The 19,045-nt window shown below is 39.0% G+C and overlaps 2 protein-coding genes across 2 annotated transcripts; one reads left to right on the plus strand and one right to left on the minus strand.

Annotated features, from left to right (window-relative positions):
* Window positions 1-203: 203 nt before the first annotated feature.
* anxa3b (annexin A3b) lies at window positions 204-6,362 on the plus strand. Its single transcript, XM_073477675.1, has 14 exons — window positions 204-274; window positions 657-694; window positions 811-858; window positions 1,950-2,037; window positions 2,201-2,295; window positions 2,415-2,528; window positions 3,176-3,266; window positions 3,408-3,487; window positions 3,841-3,897; window positions 4,285-4,378; window positions 4,961-5,056; window positions 5,138-5,196; window positions 5,523-5,645; window positions 5,844-6,362. The coding sequence occupies exons 2-14, from the start codon at window positions 683-685 to the stop codon at window positions 5,898-5,900; spliced, it is 1,014 nt and encodes a 337-aa protein (XP_073333776.1). The 5' UTR covers window positions 204-274; window positions 657-682; the 3' UTR covers window positions 5,901-6,362.
* A 36-nt stretch (window positions 6,363-6,398) lies between these two features.
* On the minus strand, window positions 6,399-18,366 carry rcl1 (RNA terminal phosphate cyclase-like 1). Its single transcript, XM_073477676.1, has 9 exons — window positions 18,169-18,366; window positions 17,593-17,664; window positions 16,740-16,915; window positions 15,166-15,240; window positions 14,925-15,049; window positions 13,735-13,860; window positions 13,384-13,540; window positions 8,098-8,201; window positions 6,399-6,574 (listed from the first exon to the last, which is right to left on the minus strand). The coding sequence occupies exons 1-9, from the start codon at window positions 18,296-18,298 to the stop codon at window positions 6,421-6,423; spliced, it is 1,119 nt and encodes a 372-aa protein (XP_073333777.1). The 5' UTR covers window positions 18,299-18,366; the 3' UTR covers window positions 6,399-6,420.
* Window positions 18,367-19,045: the final 679 nt, after the last annotated feature.

Here is a 19,045-nt window from a genome sequence, read left to right on the forward strand (position 1 = left end):
ACACAGCTTGACGGATAATGCACATCATATGTGTTACTTTTAGTGAGGCACAGATTGGGAGTCATGTTACAGAGAAATCATGGGAATAAATCCAGTAATGTGTCTGACAGTGTGCTGTTACTGTTTACAAACGAGGAGGAGTTTATGGAAAAACTCTCCATGATTCAACTTCCTCCAGGTCATAATGGGCGTTGCCTTCCCAACTTCTCTGAAAGGTGTGGCGAGTTTGGCTCACTGTGAAATTCCTCATCTGACACCGACCCTGTCCTCTCAGGTAAGAAGAAAAGTATGATTTTCTGTCGTGTGATTGTAGTCTTTATGGATGAAGCATACGCGTCTTTATTTACTGTCTTCTGTTCCGTGTCGCTGATCGAGGAAATGGTTATTTCGACTGCAGCGGTCGACGTAGAGTTTCTAACGTGACCATGTTGCATTACTCAACCGTTAACTGTGGAGAAAAGGAGAGTTACTGTGGATTTAAACAGAGACCTTTTCAAGAATAATGATCCAGCGGATGTGTTTATGTTACCCGAAGTGGATGCAAAATCAACTAAGGATGAAATGGAAGAGAAATGTGCAGATACGTGATATCACTAAACACTCTGATATGAAGATGCTGATATTTTATGTTTTTTTTCCTCCTCCCTTGTCTCCAGTTTGAGACTTCTCTAAGACCACAACCATGTCTGTGTGGGTGAGTATTTGCAGGCTATCTATGAGTTCTGATATGATTTAAATGAGATTTAAAGGCTTAAAATAATGTGAAAATAAAGGTGATAATTGAAGCATATTTGTTGACTTGTATTGTAGGATGACTTGGACCTGCTGTTAGACTCCCCCTCCTCACTGACTGTGACAGTAAGTTGGACATACTTGTAGAAATATGGAGATGATGGAGAGTGACAAAAAGAAAAGCTTGAAATACAAAAATATTGATCAGGGAACAACATTACTTATATATATATTAGTGTTATCTTCATAATTATTTGAATATATATTTTATAAAGCACTTGCAATGTATTATTAAATATATATCAAATGAAATATTCTATTCTCTTCTATTGACAAATATACTAATTATTGATGTTTGTCATATATTGTGAAATAATATCACTATATGTTTTCCATAAAAATATCTAGTGATATATACTAAATATATTTAAAGGTGCAGTATATAAGAATTGGCCACCTGTCAAAACAAATAGGGCACATCACAGGTGTAACCACTAAATGCTGCCAACAGAACCTTCCTTATCTACCTGGTGCCATCAGACTTTATAACGCACACTCACTTAATGCACACTTTAAACTGCACCTTATCCTTTTGCACTTTGTCTCCCACTTACATTTACTCCTCGATACCTCAGCATTTTATTTTATTTACCTTAGTAATTATTTTTTAAAAATGTATAACTGCTTAAGCATTTTATTGTATATCTATCTATGTATCTATCTATCTATCTTAGCTCAGTTAGCCGTGCAGTTAGCAGTTCAGACTGGGAGGTTGGGGAACAGAGAATTGTTTGTGTTTACACAACTAGGACAGGATCTTTGACCACGACGGGCCGGGGCTAGCTGGTTAGGATGCTAACTTCAGTAGATATCTCCCCAACACAATATACAGACCTAGTTTTCAATTAAATTTTTTACATATTGCACCTTAAAGGAATACATTTATCAATACATGCCAGTATATATTACTAATATATTATCAAAACATACTTCAATTATATTTTATGATACATTCTTAAAGCAAAATGACAATGGATATTGGCAGAAATTGTCAGATACATGTGTACTCATTCCATATATTACATTGTGTTTTTCAGTATATGTCAATATGTGTTTGTTCTGTCAGGGTCCTGTACATGAAATTGTGTTATTGCTTTATATGTGCAGCGTAGTAACTGGTTGATTCATTGCTATGTGTGTGTTTCTGTGTTTCTCAGTCCAACACAAGAGGAACTGTGAAGGACAAGGCAAACTTCAAAGTGGAGGAGGATGTGTCTGCGCTGAGGAAAGCCATAGAGGGCATTGGTAAGTTAAGAGTTTACAGTATTATCAGACAAACATGTAAAGCAGTTTCATCATATGTTACTAATTCTGTCAGTTAGTAGGTATCTGTAAGTTGTAAACCCATGAAGTCTACCTGTGCAGTGTAAGTGGTAAGCCTGTCTTGTGTTGTCGTTTGTTTTTATAGGTACGACAGAAAAGACGCTGATCGAGGTGTTGACCCAAAGAAGTAACGCTCAGCGTCAGCTCATTGCTAAGGCCTATGAGAAAACCACAGGAAGGGTATGTTAATTGACTTAGTTTATAAATAGTCATTCTGAGTATTGTGCCAAAGGCGTAGACCAAGATGAACTTCATGATGGTGGAGTAAGATTTGCGTCTTATCAACTTTCCTCCAACAGAAATTAGTAGCTGACCTGGAGGGCGACACTCACGGAGACTTTGAGGACTTGTTGGTGGCCTTGGTGACGCCTACTGCTGTCTATGACTGTCATGAAGTCATTACAGCCATCAAGGTAAGATCGTGTCAAATTGACAGAATCTTAATTGGCCCCACTGACACACCAAGAGTTTATATCTGCAGAAATTCTGAAGGATTTTTTTTTTTTTTTAATATAATATGTGCAAAAAAAAAGTCTGGCTCAGTTTAAACGAGACATCATGTCATCCGTAAGGTTGTGATGTCACAACTATACAGTCACCGCCCTCAGCCACACCCCCAGCATGGCTGTGGTTGCAAAAACATTGCCATAGCTGATGCAGAAACACATGTGGCCGTGCCTGCTCAGGCCCATGAGAGCTGACCAATCAGGGCAGACTGAGCTATTCAGGAGGGTGGACTTAAAGAGACAGGCATTAAAACATTAAGCATGGAAACATTCTCTAGTAGACACCCAAAATAAAATTATGAACCTAAAATTGTAATGTAATGTGGGGCATTTAAAAATATTTCTGAAAGTGAGCAAATACTGGTTCCACATGTAAGTTTGTTTAAACAGACTTATTTTACTTCAGATTTGTTTAGATTCATGCAAATTTTTCTATTCTGTGACCTTAGAACCGCACTTCACTGTTGCCGTTTTGTGTGTATATACTAATAAGCTGCTAATTTTGCTGAAATACCATTTGGGATCACTCATTTAATGGTGTGTATCACATTCAGGGTGCAGGAACCACAGAGAGTACGCTGACGGAAATCTTTGCCTCCAGATCCAACAGACAGATCAAGGCCCTGTCTGAAGCTTACCTGGCAGGTTTGTATCTTCAACAGAAAGTATTTGTAATTTCAACGGTTATATAGTGACTCAGATTATTGTGAAGCAGTTGGCAAATGTTTCTGGTGTAATGTGTCATGATGATTGCGAAATATTCTGTATTGTGCTTCTTCCTTTAAGAAACTGGAAGATCGATAATTCATGATCTGCAGTCGGAGGTGTCTGGAGATTATGGCAAAACACTGCTCATCTTGGCTGAGGTACGGTGCATTACATTTTAAGAGTGATGTGTTACCGTAACACCTTCCCAACACACGAGAATCAGAGCTTAAAGCATTACATTTATTATAACCAGACAGCTCTGAACATTCCTATCATATCGCACAAAATGTGAGGAAATAAATCAACCAGCACCTTGAAAGAAAAGGTTTTATAATCTGAACTGCAGCTAAAAATCATATTGTCTGATGTGACTTGCTACACGATTATTACATTTTTGGAAAGCTTGTCATCTCTGTTAGCAAATTGCAAGCTTAGATGTTCCTGACAAGTATATTAAACGTGCCCTTCAAAAAGACTCATCTCTTAAGTCTTCTTCTGGTCCTCCTCACAGGGAAAGCGGGACGAGAGCACCAATGTGGACGCTGCCAAAGCTAAAGCAGATGCTAAGGTATAGACTGAATTGTTCATCGTGTAGTCAACCTGTTTTTCTGCCTGTTTCTCGAGCACATTTGTGTGTTATTTGATGAAACACTGCACAGCAACCATGTGGCTAATGTGGCAACAGGAAACATTGCAGATTACTTTATTTAGTCACACAGCTCTGTAAGTGTGGTATACGCAGACTTCTTCAATTGTTTGACTTTACACATTCATGGGGTTTGAGGCACCACTCACCTCAGATAACACAACTCTCTTGCCAATTCAAGTTTCAATCAGCTTTTCCTACGTTCAAAATCGTCTGTTGTATTTCAGCCACTGGATTTGCCCCTAAAACTCCTTTTTATATATAATCTAACGCTGTATGTATTTTAACACTCAATCTCATTCCTCCCAGGCCCTGTATGAAGCAGGAGAGAAGAAGTGGGGGACGGATGAGTCAAAGTTTATTGACATCCTGTGCCACAGGAGTATTCCCCAACTTCGACAGAGTGTGTAACATCTTACATATTTTTTTATGTAGATGCTAATGCAATAAACATATGTTTAAAGAGTTTACAGCCATGCTTGCAGCTCTGTGAGGTTAGGCACAACAGTGGTTTGAGCTCAAAGCTAACATGCTCATGCAATGTTAGCATGCTAACATTTGTTAATTAGTAATATACACAGAGCACAGCTGTGGCTGATGGGATTCTCATTAGTTTTGCAGGTATTAAGTTGTAAATCAAATAATTGGACAAGTACAAATTTTTAACCTGGCGATGGCGCTAGATAAAAGGTAAATGGATCAATTATTAGGATTCATCCTCTGGGCATCATGGATACCTACACCAAATTTGATAGCAATCCATCCCATAATAATTCTCAAGATAATTTACTAAATGCTAAAAATGTGAACCTCGTGGTGGCAGTACAAGTAAAAGTCAGGGAATTGCCAAAGTCGGTAGGATTCCTCCTCTGGCGAACACAAAATTTCATGTCAACCATACATGCAACTCCAATAAAATAAATCCTTGTCACACTTTCAACAGGAGAATAAAAGTTGTATTTAGATCTCTCTCTTGTTTTTCTAGCTCTGGTAGAGTACAAGGCCATCAGTAAGAAGACTCTGCAGGACAGCGTTGAGAGCGAGATGTCTGGAAACCTGGAGAAGATACTGGTGGCTGTTGGTGAGAAGAATGTGTTGTATTGTCTCCCTGTTTATATAATATAATGTTAATATAAATCTAATTTCATTTGTTTTTTTATAGTTAAGTGTGTGAAGAACGTTCCTGCATACATGGCTGAGAGACTTTTCAAGAGCATGAAGGTAAGCTGTACAATATGTCCATCTGTATCATCAGGGCCTTTAAACTCCCGAAGCCTGTAGTCACACAAGAGGCTCCCAAAACAAAATCCACATATTGTTTGGCCTTTTTAGCCACACCATACAACTGTATTGGCCACCAGTGGTGTGGAAAGGAATGTTAAGCCGCTGTTTTGTAGCTGCTGTTTTGACTAAATGTGCCAACACGCTTTAATGTGAATAACCAAAAAACATGCAAAGCTGCACATACTGTAGAAGCAGGATGATGTATGTTAACATGTAGCTGGGTCCAATTTGTGCCTTTCTTTCCATAATGTTACTTTGTCCAGGGTCTGGGAACCACAGAGTCCACTTTGACCAGGATACTGGTCAGTCGCTCAGAGATTGACCTGATGGACATCAGAACCGAGTACAAGAAGCTGTTTGGAGTTTCCCTCTACTCCCAGTTAGAGGTCAGTACACACACCAACAGGTTAAATTAAATATGCTCATTACACTCTACAGAAATGATCAACAAAGCCTAATGTCGTAGGGTCTTGGTTGCAGACAATGGACAAGAATTTACCCCCGCTGTTTAGATGACATGTTTGTAAAACACAAACATGATTTCCTGCTTCCCTCACCCCCTTTCTTCTCTCATGTTTCTGTAGTCTGAAGTGTCGGGCAGTTACGGTAATGCCCTCAAGCATCTATGTGGCCAGGACTAACTCCTCCCTGCTGCTGGTATGAAAAACACGTGGTGTGAAGTGAAGCTTTGCAGATGGGAAGAGGAGCCGCATCTAAAGACGAGGATGACCAGCCGCTGACCTTAAAATAAGCATCATACCGATACGTTAGCTTGAACTTCCCCCATGATATCTGGAACTAACACACTAGAAATGCCTCTTAATGTGGAATCCCAGTAATGTTCAACCAGACACTGATGTTTTAAACTGCAGACTGAATGATTAACACATAAGAAGAAGCTGTCATTCGTGGATATGAAGATGTTGTTGAATGTCTTTTTGAATATCTTATATTGTTTGTATTCCATGTGACTGATAGCTATCTAATACGTATAGTTCTTGTATATTGTAACACAAACAGCATAAAAGATGCCAACATACACACAATAACTAATAATGTCATACCTTTCACATTTTAAGAAAATAAAACATTCTATTATTTGATGTGAGTGAGTAAAGAGATGCAAGACGACACCGTGCTGTTTATATAAAAATACGTATTTTATTTAATGGTTTTGTTGATGTTGCTGTAACCGACTCCTACACACGTCATCAGGACTTTGTCTCCACCTTTTCTTTCGTCCTCTGAAGGCTTCTGAACCTCAATCTTGAACATAATCTGGAAGAAATCTTTAATGTGTCTGAGGAACTCGATCCTGAAGGACAGAGAGAGACAGGGAAGATAGTTAGTAATATGATGAAATATACTCTCTTAGCTAGGATGTCAAACACTTGTAAAACAAGGGCAATTTATATAAACAGAAACATAATCGTAATTGTGCAAATAATGCACAAGTTTATATTTTTTAATAAACACAACTGAGGGAACAGGCTGTGTTGCCTGTCATCAGCATTACCTGAGTAAGAGGAGCAGTGTATTGTGATGGCACTGCCAATCTTCAGTTATCATAGTACTGTACTTGAGAGGGACACAGCACCGGTACCATGATAACTGAAAATGGACAGTTCATAGTTCGCTCCTCATACTTGATGACGACCATGTCTGAAATCAACTTCCTGTTTCATTGTTTGTCTATTTTTGTTTGCTTTATCGTTAAACATTATCCACAAACAGTTTACGAGAAAACAATGTAGGTAAAACACATCTTAGACTGTAAATAAATTAATTCATCACACATTCACCGAGCAACTCTGTGTGAACTGGCGCAGACTGTGTAAATGCACAGCTGGCCAAGTCCCATGATGATGCATACATTCAAAAGTATGTGAAAAATTTGTGAAGAAAAAAAAACCCATTGATTTTAACTGTGGCCTGTTAGTTTCTGCTGGTTTAAACTCTTGGACCGCTGTGTTCCCTATTTTATTAAAGCAGCTGCAGGGTTCAGCTCGTTCCAGCAGGCACTGAAGGATGTAAGAGTATTCATATTAAGATAATTTTTTTACTAATGTCTCAACATTGCTATTTGGTGTTTTACAAACCTTGAACCTGGGAATGTTAAAGTAAGGTTCAGTGTGTTTAAACAACAAGTCCAACATGCATTTTCAGAATAGGCCAACTGCTGGGTCTGCTGGTGTACATGAAAACAACAAACTTCTCATTGCACAAGCACCTTGTTTACCATGAACTGCAGCATCGTGTGTGCATTCACAGCAACAACAACTTTTGGGTGCATCGCAACTTTAAATTTAGGTAGAGCTGCAACGATTAATCAATTAGTTAGTCAGTTAGTAACTATTTTGACAATCAAGCAATTGGTTAAGTTTTCTTTACAGAAATAAAGTCAAAAATCTCTGATTCCAGCTTCCTAATTTGAGGTCATTTTTCACCATTTCAGACATTTTATAAACCAAACAACTAATAGATAAATCACCAAAATAATCAACAGTTTAATCGACAGTGAAAATAATCAGTTGCAGCCCTAAATCTGAATGTGCATTATTTTTGTGACAATCAGTAAAAAAATAATGTTAAACAAGCTAATGTGTATTTATTGCCGCTGTTGTTTATTTGCCCAGCATTTTGTGCCCTACATTGCGATGAGAACTTTGAAACATGGTCAACTTGCCAAGATTGGACGAGTAAAAGAATAACAAAGTGTCAGGCTCGATATGTTCCACATTTGGACAAAGTGCATGTGTCGAACAACTTATGAATAAGCCAAGGGCCTAGAGGGGGAGGGAGCTTTGTGTGCGTCTATTACTGAATGACAACGCTTACGTGTATGGGGAGAGGGGTCCGAGCAGAACCTTCGACACGTCCTGCTGGCCAAGGGTCATCAACAGCAGCGCCAGGCTTTGATTGGATGAATCCACGCAGCCACCCTAAAACAGATGAAAAGGAGGGGCGACGTGTTTCAGCAACGAAAACAACAGAGACATACGTCATGGAGGTGGAGATGTTTAAAAAGAACTCAGCAACCCCTCCACAGAGGATTGATTATCTCAGGGGGAACACTGATAGCCATCTACACCTTTTTTCAGCTCTGGACACAAATTTAAAGTCTTAACTCAAACCTAGTTCAATAACAACAGAGAATAAGTTTTGTTCCTGATCTTAATTAAAAAACATAGGCCCAAAGCTACAAGTATGAAACATTTTGAAAGAATCTGTTCAGAGTTTTGTTGTGGTTTTAAGTCAGAGGAGGAGACCAGGACAAGATGAATGTCGTGTTGCTGCAGGCTCTGGCTACAAGTTGCAACTCTGCATTTCTCGCTTTACTCACATGACACCTTCTACAAATTCAGATATCCTGTTGGTTGTTTTCTCTTCCTTGTTCACAAATAATGCTCGCCCTTTGCCTCCTGCTCCCCTTTTTCTTCAACACAGAGGACCCTCTCTCCGTGTCCAAGTGATCACATGCCATCATGATTACTCGACAACAGCTATGTGCTATTCACCAGGCTGTATGAAGAGGCCCATGCATGACTGGACACACCCAAGAGCATTTTATAAATACAAAATTAACTTTAAAATGGCTGTCCATCCTGTGATTTTGTCCGTTTAAGTTTACACAAGGTTACTTTCTGCGGGACAGTCATGCAGTATTATGGCATCGTGACAGCTTGTCAGCAGGAATATGATTCAATTACATAATCATATCACCGACATCACGGCAAGACTATGGTGACATTGTATTTATTGTTGATGAGGCAGAGATCTGGCTAACTGCATTCCCTCTGCAAGTGGATGTCCATTTGTCAAACCTGGTATGCTGTAGATAAAAAAAAAAAAAAAAATCCTTCATGACCACTATTTTACTCTATTAGCAAGCCTTTGGAGGTTTAATGCACACACTAAGTCCATCTTTTCATAAAAAAAAAGTTTTCTGTGTACATCTCCTGTCTGGATACATGATTCACATTTAACCTCAAGACATTTGAATAATCATACTTAAAGCAGGAAAAATGTAACTTCCTCGAGAAATATAGTTGACTGCGCTGACATTGAGTCTCATCCCTAGCTCGTCAAATACTGACACTTTGGGTTGTCAACTCGGGTAGGAAACCGAGTATTTAAACAAGACTTTTCTTCAGGAAGTTACATTTTGTTGCTCTAATTTAGCTCGAGTAAAAACTCAAAAAAGAGTTCACGAAGAGCAAGAAGTTTTAAAGGAGGTTTAATCCAAACCACAAAGTTAGCAGCACAGAAAGTGTACTAGTGAAATAATATTGCGCCTGAGCACCTTACCATTTTTGTGCTGCTGTTCTGGGCTACAGCGGTTCAAACGATTTAAATCTTTACTGACCAGTTTCAGGTTTTGAAGTTTTTGTTTGCCATGTACTTTTCAACAAGCAGCTTCATTTCAGTACAAGAAACATAACACTTTAATTACACAATTCCTGACAGCTAGTTTCGGGCCCTGCCTTCCAAAGAAACCATGAGACAGTTAGGATCTGCAGCCACGAACCGGCCACAAGGCCTCATCAACATCGAAAATGGCAACCCCCTTTCAACTATCAAACTGAAAAAAAAACCTGGGACTCAAGCGAGTTCTATGATGAAATGAAATGTCAAATCAATGATCAACTTTACAGACTGAGCAGGCGTCAACTTGTAAAACTGCATAAAAAATTGAGAGGATACCAGCAGAGTGAAATAAAGAAAGGAGAAATCTATGTATATGACCAACAACTTCTTTTCTGTGGATTGATTTGACCTAATTTGACACCATTCTTACCAAACCTAAATTTAGTGAGACCTCCCAACAGCAATACTTGGACTAAAAAAAAAACAAAATCAAGTTTTCAGCTATACCCAGTTTAACAATAAATTTCCCAAATGTCTTCAGACTCTTTTTTTAAACAACTATGGTCGACGTTTTTACATAAAGCTCTCAAGCTGAATATAATCACATAAATAACAGACACTGACATTGAAACATTCTGGACATGACAATACTAAAAAAAAACAACCCAACAGAATCAAGAGTGTACCACTTACATCAGCTCCTTTCCAGTGTTGATGTTGCTCCCAAAAACAAAATGTCCATCGAGTAGCGTTGGTTTACTACAAGACGACTGTACTGATTAACCATAAAACAAACAGACGCGCACATACAGAGCGCCCATGCCCTTTAATGTGGATCCAGCAAATTTCTTTTTGCCGTTTTCAAAAATTAACTATTCCAGCACAAGACACATCCATTTTACCCCCTTTCTCTTCTTCTCTGCTGTAGCAGTCACCCTGTCCTCCTGCTACAGTTAGGTATTAAAAGCAGCAGTTATTCAATTTCCAAACTGGTGAATTTACCTGTTCCACGAGCTGCTGTGGCTTTAGTTAAAAAAAGGAACAAAATGGATTTTTAATCCACCACCCTCCGACACTGCTACAGAGAGCTGTTAGCGGCCCACTCTGTTGCTTGGAGTTAAGAGGATGCATCCAACAATATTCCTGCTTCAGAATTAATCAGCACTACCCTGACCAGCTAACTGGACTCACATGGTTCATATGAGAGGCAGAGCCATGCGGAGGCAAAGTGAAGTCACAGAAGCACTGAATCTAATTGGACACATTCTGATGAAGTGGGCTCTTTTTCCTCCGTGACTATGTGAAATTTTTTTGTGCCTGAATAACTCTTTAGAAACAGCCAAGTTACACGATCTCACACCTACTACTGTAAGTCACAGTTAGGTAGAATTATATAGGAACATAAAGTGTGACTTTGTGAGAGTTTCTTTTTTCCTATGGCCACAAACGTAACTGTAGATCTTCACTCACAAATTCCTCATTTATCAAGCCTGTTTGAACGAACACTATTCAGCTGACACATCACCGAATCAACAGTAACACTGGTGAGTCTCTGACCTCTGCACAAAATCTGTGACTTGGAGTAGATTCAGGAATCCCAAACTGTTTAATAATAAATAAGACTTTATAAAATAAATACACAAATGAATAAATTGTGTGACAAAGTGAAAAATTGTGTGACAATTTAAGAAATTATGAAAATATGTGAAATGTTAATTTTTCACCATTATTATTTTCAAAATAGTTTCTTTGTACATTTTTATTTTATCAGGGACATTTCAAAATGTTAAAAATACCAACATTTAAAATTTCATACCGGCTGTGTCGTCAAGGATGCTTTTACTTTGTCAATTTTTATTACAATGAATAACAAATAATAACAACAAAATATTTCATTTCAATAGATTGTTGTCGTGGTACTGGAATTTCTAGCTTCGATACATGATTTGCAAAATATTGATATGCGATACCATGTTTGATAACACGTGGAAAAATTGACACAACGTTGAGGAAATACATTTTTTGAACTTTTTAAAAGATAAATATCACAAGGCTTGTGTCCTGTCTGTCAAAAACAACCACATCTAAATTAATGTATTTTCGGAGCTGGTGGGTTTATGTGGGCACGACAGTGTGCACGGGTCAACTCGCTGTTGGAGAGATGAGCAAAAATTGCAGCTACTACATGTGTATTGAAACTGCAAAACGTTGAGTATTGAAACCGTTTCAAATATTCAGAATCAATATGCATCAATATATTAATATTTTTAACAACACTAAATTATATTTCTAATATTGAACACTTTGAAGATTCATTGATTGCTATCAAGGCATAGTTGCATAGTTATTATTTACTTATCTGTTTATTCAAATAATTGTCATATAATAATAAAAACAGATCCCTTTTGTGTTCTTATCTGTATGGCTATGCAATTTACTGACTTAAATGTATACTGACATTTTATATCGTATTAAATGAGAGACTTTCCAACAAACCGTCAGTAAAACAACCGTCAGTAAAACAACAAACATGAGAAGATAAATCTGGCTCTACCTTGTCTGTGTGCTTTAGTTGTCCTATTGTCTCCACCTACAACAAAGTAGTTTGAATTCTGTTCTTTCAAACCTAATGTCTGAGAAACTGCCTATATAGCAGGCTGTAGCATCCTTCTTGGAGATGAGAAAATGCCTGATAAAAACATCTGATTTGAACTGAAATACCCTTCAGTTGCTTTCTACATTGTGATTCAGCCCACAAACAGTTTCTCAGTTGAGTTCCAGACTGGGGTGATTACCAGAGAATGTGGATAAACAAGGGCAGAAAATGTCATTGTTGCTGAGATAGCAATGTGTCCTGGCTGACTGGTATTCCCCAAGAATTTGGATTTGTCTGGTGATATACTGCAAACTGATTCTCCAGATGCTTTGGGTGGGGCAATTAAGACCTCATATCAACTTTCAGTGATAATGGAGATTTTAACAGCAGTGGAAACCCCAAAATTTAAGTTTCACTATTGTATGTAGGGCAAGTTTGATATAAACAAAAAAATGAATTCTCAGCACACAAGTTCACAAAAGTTTATCTCTTCAAACATATCCTGTAATAAATTAGTGTTGGATTTCTTCTGTAAACTGTTATCAGACTTGTTGGAGATGAGTACAGGTAGGTACCCATGAATGCCTGCTTGTACTTGCTTGTAATTAAACAGGACAGGGTTGGTATTCTGAATGGCAGTTGCTTTGTAGATTAGTGAGGTGATGAAAGAACCCTGCAGTTTTTGAGCAACGAAAACACAGACAAACATGACGCAAAATAATGTAACGCCTTGTGTTTGAGAATCCTCACTGCCAACACAAAGCACATTTTCACAGACTGCTATTGCGAATCAATATTGAGCCGTTCCTTTTTCCATTAAAAAGCTATTTTTGGATGCTTATGGGTACAAAGCCTTGTAACGATATCTCTGGCTGTTCGCAATGATAAACGTATTGTATATCCTCGTCATAACAACATCAATACGTAGAGTCATTGAAAGTGGGGTTATATGATGAAAAGATGAAATGCACACTGTCATTTAAGTTTTAAAATTAAAAATTCTCATCAAAGATCAAATTAAATCTGATCTGAACAATCGACCCTGAAACATCACAACAGTGACATAAGTCTCTCTCTGTGTGTGTGTGTGTGTGTGTGTGTGTGTGTGTGTGTGTATGCTCAATGAAGATGTGCTGTCTGAGGGGCTTTGCGGTACCTACCCGATGTACCTCCTCCAAAAGCATTTTGGCACAGTTCCTGCCGAGATCCTCTGGTAGTATGGGGTCTCCCTGCCCCTGCGGCGTTGATGACATCTCAGCACTGAGGAAGGAGCCGTTCAGGGTCTCTGCCACCAGGGTCAGCCCGAAACCTGGAGACCTGTGTTAACAAACATGGATGATTTTGCATCCTTCTCTGTATCACTGAAACTTTGCTTATACATAAACAAGTTTCTGCATTTTAAACTGTAGTGACAAGAACAATAATAAATCACCCTGTCCACTATTTAGAAATTAAGAAAATAATCGACACACTATTCAACAATGACAATACTCGTCAGTTCTGATACTCACTTGCCAGAGTTGGCTCCTTTCATGTGGTCAGTGTAGATGTAGATGTCTGGAATGAACTGGTTGAGGACGCCCCTCGTTGACTCCACTATCCTGTTGGCCATCTGAGGAGAAACTCGCACTGAATATCTGTGTTTCAGACCGTCAAGGATTTTTGATGATTCCGACAACAGCGTGAGATTGTCTTCAGAAAACAGATCACCAATTTCATCAATGAAAACAATGATTTCAACTTCAGGTTGAAAAGGAGCACATTGTGTGGTACCAAATTCCAGCAAACAACAGAGTTTAGTTTTGGCATTCATGACATGATTGATACTGTAGAGCTTAGTCAGTTAATTGATTAGACAGAAATTTGTTCGGTGGCTATTGTGAAAATGGATTTATTGTTTTAATTTCTGGGCAAAAGTCCAAAAAACAATCTCATCCAAGTTTCTCCAATGTGAGGATTTGCTGCTTTTCTCTGCTGATTAACACTGTGAACTAGAGGTCGACCGATTAATCGGTTTGGCCGATTAATCCGCGCCGATAGGACGTTTTACAAACTATCGGAATCGGAATGTCGCTCTGATCACTGAGGGGCGGGGCTGCTCTTCACACAGAGAGCATGGGAGAGAGAGACGGGCGTATGCAGCGGCAGCAGAGAGAGGAGAGAAGTGAAGAAGATAACTCGAGACGACGACACGTGTTATTGAAGTGCAATAAAACCTTCACAAGTTGAAAGTCAACAAACATAACCTCCTTGGCCGAGGCAATAAGTACCACTTGTTCAACAAGCATAAATGTGCATCATATTTCAGCATAAACAGCGACATTTCCACCGGCATGTTTTAGCCTACATGACCGCAGTGCTTGTTAAGCTAACAATTAACAGCTTGTTAAGAACACGCTAAAATGAAAGCTGAAAAATTTGGCAATTTCTTGTAAACTTTAGCTGCTGGCTGAGACAAACCAACCCCACCCCCTCGATTTGTTTCCAGATATTACTGAGTTTATATAGTGACTTTGCTGTTGTAAACTTTACTGTTGCTGCAGTGGAAACAATATGTAGTTATATTTGAAATATAAATGAATTCCTGTTCTGAATTAAATAAATGACAATTAATAAAATGAATTAATAAATGACAATCTGTATCACTCCAGCTTTGTTTACAGAAGAAATAAGGCCATGATTGTGAGCCTGAGAAGGATACGCCACTCCTCTGATCCTCTTGATCTTTCCTGGGTCAGTCAGCTGCACCGGCCTTATGGTCCTGCGGACAGGACATGTGAAGGCTACCTCTCCTCCCCCACCGGGTGCCATCCCCCTCTTCACCACCTGAGGGTGCAGCAACAAAGAGAGGATGAGTTATTTTCAAGCAGCAGCACTATATTTGAACGTAAAATTAATATCTATATATCATGCTTATCAACACGCCAGCATCGTGTCCTCACCTTGAGATCGAAGCCCTCTCCATCAATACCAAACTGCTTCATCAGAGGGAGGGCTGTGGTTTTCAGCATGTCGACCTGCAGGAGGCAGAGTGATTAAATCCTTTAAACATTCTTCTCAGTCTTCCAAGGCTTCAAGATGGAAAGTATCTCATAAAAGACTGCCAGGACCAGAGTCTATAACAGTCTACCAGTTGGCCTCAGAGCGCCATCCACTGGACTAAGGAGGCAGAGGTATTGCCAAATTGTAAGATTAAAATCAAAATGTGTTTATTTTTTGGAAATATACAAAGTTTGTTATTTTTAATCAAAATATGCTCAAGAATTTGCATAATAAAAAAACTAGGGCTGCAACGAAAACAAAAAAAATGTCTTAACAAACTAAAGAACATCATCAGAGAGAGACAAACATGTTTAGCCACTTCTGGTTGGGTAACGTTCCTTCGAGTGCATTGACACAAAATGGCATGACATCCTGTGATAGCTTAGGTTATGCTTTCTCCTTTTTCTGGTGTTTTTCTAAATTATTTGGGAAGGTGGTCCTCAGAATCTTTTTTAACATTCAGAAGGAGCCTTAACTTACAACAAAGGGCTGAGAATCAATGTTACAGTAGATCATTCCTCATCACGGCAACAAATGGTGACGCGGTTCACTGTTTCCATAGCAACACCTCTCCTCCAGTGTCTGCGCTTCTTCTTTTAACTGCTTTCTCGTCTCTGGTTTGTTGACATTACCCACTAACCAGTGCAGCTCATCACAAAGAGCAAAAAAAAGGGCTGATGCAGTGGCTGAGGCTGGCTTGCTATAACAACATGTCAAACATGCAAACATTTCAACTCTCTCTCAAGTCAATATACAGACTTCTGAGTTGATTCAGAAGCCGGACCATGACAAATTTTGTTATGTTCTAAAACTACACCTGACGTCAAATACATGGTTTGTAAGGACACCAACTTTCCTAAATGCATGTAGCGATGTGTGCACTAGAGGGCGGTGTCCATTTGGATTTGCGAGCTGGGCATTTTACCCAGAAATTACTATGCAAGTAAGTTTCTTTGCAGAAACATGCTTCAGCTCCTTGAGCCGCATAAGTCAAAATTAAATCACAAGGAGCAAAATGAAAGGTGCCAATTTACAATCAGACTACCTTTGGAAAGGATTTATAAATGGTTTATAATTAGGTCATGTATATGGTTGTTAGCACCTTATAAATAACAACACATACGAGGCATTCTGTGAGTCAGGCTCACTATTTGGCAAGATCAAGTTACTGCTTACTACTGATTAATCTTACTAATGAGTTACTGACATTTACAACTGTCAAAAGGGAGACTTATTGTAAAGTGTAGAACACGTAACCAATGGTGGTATGGCATTTATCAATATTACTGATAGCAATATTACTGAAAATGTCAAGGCAAACACAATCTTCAAAGCCTTAGTGTATGAATCTGATAATTTGATATTTTAATTTGATTTGCCAAATGAAACTTAACAGTACATATTTACTGTAAAGTGGTAACAAATGAAGACACCAAATTATCTACAATAAAATACAATACATATGTGTCCTCACCGTCGGGTCACGTGGGTCGTTGGTGACTCCCCTCAGTGTGGCCTTCAGAGGGGTCTTCATGAACGGAGCCAGCATGAGAAGGGCCTCCAGATAGTAGCCGATCGAGCGCTGCGTGTTGCAGTCATGTTCTACAGAGCCACCACTTAACAAGCCAGGCTGGTAGAATAACACAGTACCTTGTAAAGAAAGACACGGGGCCAGATAGGGAGGTGAGTCCATAAAGTAGTGGATGGGTTTTTATAGTCTTGTTATAATGTAGTCAACTGAAAACGAGGGCTTATTTAGTTTGATCAGGCATAACAAAAAGGCTTTCTCTTCTGATTAAAATGTCTTCCCCAAATCTACATATTGCTCCTTCAAATGAAGAAAAACACTTAAGAAATTAAATTACAATGTATTATTGGGTGAACCTAAAAGAAAAAGTCAGGCGCACCAGTGCAACCAGCATAAAAAGTTAGTCAGATTCCCTAAAAATTGAAGAATTAGTCATTTTGGCAAATTACAATCTGTTAAATATGACAGAAAATGAAACCTTAGTTAAAATTTCTGCTTGTTAACGCAGCCAACTGAGGTTTTACCATGTAAAATAAGAATACAGTGATATTATCCGACATCACAGGCAATTTAGAGCAAAAGAAAAACCCTGAATTATATGAGGGAAGCCAAATAATGTGAACGTTAAATAACTTCAGTGAAATCCTAATTTTCATAATCAAAGTGGCTGTTTGTTGGTGTTGAACAATGCTAAATCTCAACACTCTGCAATCCTCTCTCAGTAAATAGTAATCAGAAAAACCACCCTGTCTGTGACAAAAGGTAATATTACAGTCACACCCTGATTGTTAACACTCACCTGTTTGGTTAATCTCTATTCTGGAGCCATTGGTCACTTTGTCTAGCAGTCTGATGAAGCTGGCCTCAAAATCTGGAGAAGGCAGACATGATTTACTCAAAGCAAACATCTCCAAACAGCTGTGATGTGACTGAAAGCCATGTTTTCTTACATTAAACCCAAGTGTATCTAAACTTTTTTTAATGTCAACAAGTAGATGAGGGTTAACTAATGCCTACGTTTTATATTTAGCGTTCATTTCCAAAACATATGGATTGAAATAAGTGGATTTAAAGGTTCTTGCATCCACTGGGGGAACTTCTGATAATCCTTACTCACATATGTGAACATAAATCACTCAAATAATCAAAGTCAGAGCTCTGTGAAGAGATGTTTTAATGCTCTTGACTAGCAAAATAAAGACACAACTTTGTAAGGTTAAGTAAAATTGCATTTAAGTCACATTTACACTACTATCCCATCATTTCCCCCACCTCCTACGCCCAGTGGTAAAACACACTCCCAACTGCGTAACAGCTAGCTCGTTAGCCGCCGAGCTAACTGCGACGCCACATGCAGAGTGAAGCTGCGACTCACCGCGCAGCCCCGGGTCGTCATCTTTGGACCTGATGTTCTTGATTTTAACACGCTTCCCGCTGAGTGTGGACAAAACTAGCCGCTGTCTGAAGAAATTGCAGCCGTCGTACGCGAGCCCGTGGCTTGCCATGTTATTGTTGTTTCTGCCTGGCGTCAGTGGAAATCCACGTGTGTTTGTCCAGGAAGACGTTGGTGGGAGGCGAGGATACGGCAGAGGAGGAGGGTCAAAAATGAGTTTTTTAAGGGCGCATCGCCGCCGTTTGGCCACGAGATGGCGCCAGATCACCATTCATTGAAAAAACGTGCGTTGCTTAAAGGCACAAAACGTGATCGAAGTGTAAACAAACCTGTTACTTCCTATAAATATATCATATTATATAGTTTATCTTTTTTTAACACGGGCTGTAGGTAGATAATAAAGCAAATTAAAGTCATTTTAAACCCTCTCATAATGATTGGCAGATCAATGATGAAATCTAACCCGAAAGTTATTGTTTTCAGTAAATCTTGAGGCGTTATATAGATCAGTAATGTCTGCAAACACGATTTAACTCCTTGAAAAGATTTTTAAAATCTGAATATGAGAGCAGATTGGTTGTTGTTCATCCCTGCCTGCCACTCTGCAGGTCTGGCTGCTGAGAGGGATCGAGGGCTCGGAAGGGATTAATCACAGCAACCTTGCCAACAAGCTTTTTTCCGCCTGTAGACCAATTACATAACCGTATTATACAATAAATACATCTCCAGTAAACCGTAAACAGCAGTGACATAGGGGAGGAAGTTTGTCAACGCGCAGAAAGGGGCTCGTTTTGCTCGGAGTACGTCCTCAGAGGAGTGCGTCCCCATCTGCCCCAGCTGGCACTGTACTGGTGGCACT

The sequence above is a fragment of the Pagrus major genome, chromosome 12 (genome assembly GCF_040436345.1).
Source record: "Pagrus major chromosome 12, Pma_NU_1.0".
Classification (NCBI taxonomy): domain Eukaryota; kingdom Metazoa; phylum Chordata; class Actinopteri; order Spariformes; family Sparidae; genus Pagrus; species Pagrus major.

Bases quoted from the DNA above. Each gene is read 5' to 3' on its own strand.
- anxa3b (XM_073477675.1), top strand. The intron at 3,267-3,407 runs GTTTGTATCTTC...TCTTCCTTTAAG, and splicing joins GTCTGAAGCTTACCTGGCAG to AAACTGGAAGATCGATAATT. The intron at 5,057-5,137 runs GTGAGAAGAATG...GTTTTTTTATAG, and splicing joins GAAGATACTGGTGGCTGTTG to TTAAGTGTGTGAAGAACGTT.
- rcl1 (XM_073477676.1), bottom strand. From the start codon at position 18,298: ATGGCAAGCCACGGGCTCGCGTACGACGGCTGCAATTTCTTCAGACAG. The intron at 15,241-16,739 runs GTGAGGACACAT...TGCCTCCTGCAG, and splicing joins ACGACCCACGTGACCCGACG to GTCGACATGCTGAAAACCAC. The intron at 15,050-15,165 runs GTGAGGACACGA...CTGCACCCTCAG, and splicing joins GAGAGGGCTTCGATCTCAAG to GTGGTGAAGAGGGGGATGGC.